The 3803-nt window shown below is 41.7% G+C and overlaps 1 protein-coding gene across 1 annotated transcript; it reads right to left on the bottom strand.

Moving 5' to 3' along the window:
• Positions 1-2360: 2360 nt before the first annotated feature.
• LOC110107325 lies at positions 2361-3680 on the bottom strand. Its single transcript, XM_020837565.1, has one exon. The coding sequence runs from the start codon at positions 3678-3680 to the stop codon at positions 2361-2363; it is 1320 nt and encodes a 439-aa protein (XP_020693224.1).
• Positions 3681-3803: the final 123 nt, after the last annotated feature.

Genomic DNA, 3803 nt, shown 5'->3' with positions numbered 1-3803 from the left:
ATCGGAAATGCCTCCAAATATACGATCATTCCGTGCTCTCCATAAGAAATAAACCATAGCAGAAGCAGAGAGCAAATAAACATTAGTGTAGTAAGCAGAATATCCTTGATCCATAATGCTATCAAATAACTGCCAATAACTGCCATAAGTTTGGTCTCATCAGCATATTATTAAGCCAAGGTAAGATAGTTTTGGCTATGTTAAAAGTGTAATCACATTCAAAAAAGAGATGTGTGATAGATTCCGGGTGATCGTGACAAAAACAGCACCAGCTATTAGTGTTAATTCCACGAACTGCTAGAGCATCAGCAGTTTTTAACCCTCTTTTAAAGGCTAACCAAGTGTAGACAGCAAAACGAAGAGCATAACTTTTGTGCCAGATGTGTTTATACCAATCAACCTTCTCCAGGTAATCATAAAAATGTGCACGGAAAGTACAAAAAATAGGATTTTGATTACCAAGCCAATAATGCGCAGCAGGGTGCTCATCAATATTAACCGCACGAATGAGGCTGCAAACATGATTATCAAAACAGCTAGGGATAACCCACCTCGTACCCTGAATAATACTAGAAACCTTCAAATTATAGTAATGAGAGAAATTAGCAAGAATTTGTTTTTCTTTCAAGTAGTCAGCAATAGAGTTACCACCACACCAAGGATCCCAGAGTAAAGAAAGGTTGCAATCAGCAGAAATAGAAAAGGAAAGACATCCCTTAATATTGCTAGCTTGCTCAGAAAGGAATTTCCAGTATTTCGAGCAATGCCCAACTGTACCACGCCATAAAGACTGATAATTAGATTTCCACCAGCTAAACAATAAGCAATCCGAATTTAAGAACCTCCAAATAAGAGAACAAGTGGTGCTATGATACAGTGAATCAATCGAGGCAATACCAAGACCCCCTTTGCTCTTAGGAATGCAAGTATCTTTCCATGAGATCAAATGAAGTTTCTTCTCATTAATGTTACCATAATAAGTGAATCTAGAGTACATTCTATTTATCATTTTGCAACAGCTTTTTGGAATAATAGACCCCCTAATCCAGTATGAGAGAGTGTTGCTAATGGTGAATTTGATAAATTGGATCCGGCCTGCCAAAGAAAGAGTTTTTGCTTTCCAACCATCTAACAGTAAAGAGACTTTTTGAATCAAAGGTTGGAAATCAGCAACTTTGAGTTTTTTGTAGAAGATGGGCAATCCCAGATATTTCAGAGGGGAAAATGTCTGTTGGATGTTTAGAATACTGCAAATATCATCCGCATGCAAGGTGTTGTTTGAGAGCAAGATAGAGCTTTTGGAGGGGTTAACATGAAGCCCGGAGTTAACAGCAAATCTCCCAAGTATATCAGCTAAGATTGTAGCATTATGAGGAGAGGCAATCCCAAATACTAAAAGGAAATCCGGCTGCAAACTCCCTTTTTATAGCTTAAACACATAGCATTTCAATTCAGAAGAAATCCGGACAAATCAGAAATCAGACAAAAATCGGGCAGCACAACGGCAGTAGACAGAATTTACACAAAATTTCCTGCAAAGAAAATTTACCAAATTCGCACAGAATATAGATAATCACATTCCAGAACACTTATTCTACTGCACAGAGAATTTACCATTTCACAGAAAATTGTAGTCTACGAAAAACTCCGCCGAATCAAAAATACCCGGACAAAAATCTTTAGAAAAAAACCAAAATGTGCACACTCGGCACGTCAACAATATACGGAAAGTTACGCGGTAAAAACTGAACCAATCAAAAGATACGGACGAAAAACCGTAACGGAAACAAAATCCGGACAGAATATATCGCCAAACTCGACGGAACTGAAAATTGAGAAAGGCGGAATGTGCCTTACCTCGCGTACAGCAATATTCTGAACAGTCACCTCGGACGAAAACGGCTCCGCGTCGTCCGAAAATCAACTTTTCTCCAAAAATCCTCGAGTTTCTCTCTCCTCAGATATTTATTTTTTATAAAATTTGATTTTCTCTCTCTTCAAAACGACTGATTTCAGCTTTATAATCTTCAGATCGGCCCGGCCGATCGCCAGATCGTCCCAGGATGATCAGACCAAAATTCGATCGTCCCGATCGCCCTGGACGATTCCCAGAACTATGCTCAGGCCGATATTTTCTACAGTGCCGATCGGCCTGGACGATGTCCAAATCGGCCTGGACGATATGTACAAAAAATCACCTGGAGCAAAACTGGGCAAAATCTGGAGCAAACTTTCCACTGATCGTCCCAGGACGATCCAGATCGCCCTGGACGATCCTGGAGCAGATTTTTGATATTACAATAGCACTTTGTCAGGGTTGTTAAACCCACGAATGTTCCATGCAGCAATGTTGGGAAGGGTCATTGATTCTTGGAGGTGGGAGTAGAGGCTTTCTTTGCTTGCTTGCCTCTAGTTTGCTTTTGGTTTTGATTGTTGGTTTGTTGAAGTTTTGTGGAGGTAGAGGAGGAGGTGGAGGGTTCTGAGGAGGTTTGCGGTATAACGGGTTGATGATTTCGTGGTGAAGTTTGGCGTGGGCTGTCATGGTTGGAAAAAGCCAAATGAGTAGAGGTATCATGACTGGGATTGATGTTAGTTGTATTGTCATTAATGCCTTGGGAAGCTAAGACATCAAATTTGTTTTTGGTATTGAGGGGTGGGGCAATTTGAGTCATAGAAGCAATCTGGATGTTCTCTAAATTCTCTTCAGAGGGAGAGTTTAAATTTGGGAGAGAAGTTCCTGTGTTGAGATCCTGGGAAGGAGGTGGTAGAGTTAACAGAGGTGGGTTTGCAGAATTTTTTGGCAGCTTTAGCGTCGGGATGGGCTTGGGAATTGCCAGTTTTGGTGGAGGTTTAATTCTCGGTTTCCGACTAGAGCTTCTGCCTCTAGGTCGGGTGACAGTAATGGTTTTTAAGATAGGATCCTTGGGACACAGAGTGGGCGGATGCATGATCGAACCACATTGTGTGCATCTTTCTGGCTTCCAATCGTAATGAACACGGAGAGGAAAAGTTTTTCCATCAACCGAATAAAAAATTTCCTCAGGAAGTTGAGAGTCACTGGTTACTTGAACACATACTATCGCAAACGTCAATCTAGTTTTTGACGCAGTAAGGCCGTCCATAGCAATTGGAATACCAATACAACTAGCCAATTTTGAAATACCAACCGGGGTCCAAAGAGAAAGAGGAAGATTCATGATTTTGATCCAAAGAGGGATAGAAGGAAACTCCTCCCGCTTTGGAACAAAATCCGGGGACCATTTTTGCAAGATAAACGGCTTACAAAAAAAAAACCATGGTCCTCCAGACCATGCATGCTCATAATCTTCCAAGGCGGAAAATTTTAGCAGGAAAAAACCATCATCAAGAGTAAGAAGAGTGAGAGAACCTTTTAGGGGCCAAATTTTCTTGATGGTCGAGAGCAGAGCTTCGTAATAAGGCCTTTTCCCGATCGAGTATCCAATCAACGACAAAGACCATTCCGGTGCTCCAGCAACAAACTGCTCATTTGTGAACTCAGCAGTGAAGTTTTGGGCAGGGACGAAGGAAAGGGAGTGAGTGAACTCACTGGAAGTTTGAGGAGTGGTAGTTAAGAGATTTCTCCATAAAGGAAGCACAGCCGCCTGAGAGGCAACAGGGGTGGAGGAAGTGGAGAGAGGGGGAAAACCGTGAGCGTCCATGGGGGTGAACCCCCCGGCGAGGAAGGCGGCGAAAGCAAAACCGAAACCCTAGCAGAGCTTTAGCTTCGAGAAAAAGGTACCCTTCATCATGCTTTAATTTTAATCGATCAAATTTGATATCCA

This window comes from Dendrobium catenatum, unplaced genomic scaffold (genome assembly GCF_001605985.2).
Source record: "Dendrobium catenatum unplaced genomic scaffold, ASM160598v2 fragScaff_scaffold_1104, whole genome shotgun sequence".
NCBI classification, from domain to species: domain Eukaryota; kingdom Viridiplantae; phylum Streptophyta; class Magnoliopsida; order Asparagales; family Orchidaceae; genus Dendrobium; species Dendrobium catenatum.
Note: the sequence above shows the minus strand (reverse complement) of the source record. Positions and strands in the feature narration are given on the sequence as shown.

Coding starts and splice junctions, on each gene's coding strand:
- LOC110107325 (XM_020837565.1), bottom strand. CDS start 3,680: ATGGACGCTCACGGTTTTCCCCCTCTCTCCACTTCCTCCACCCCTGTT.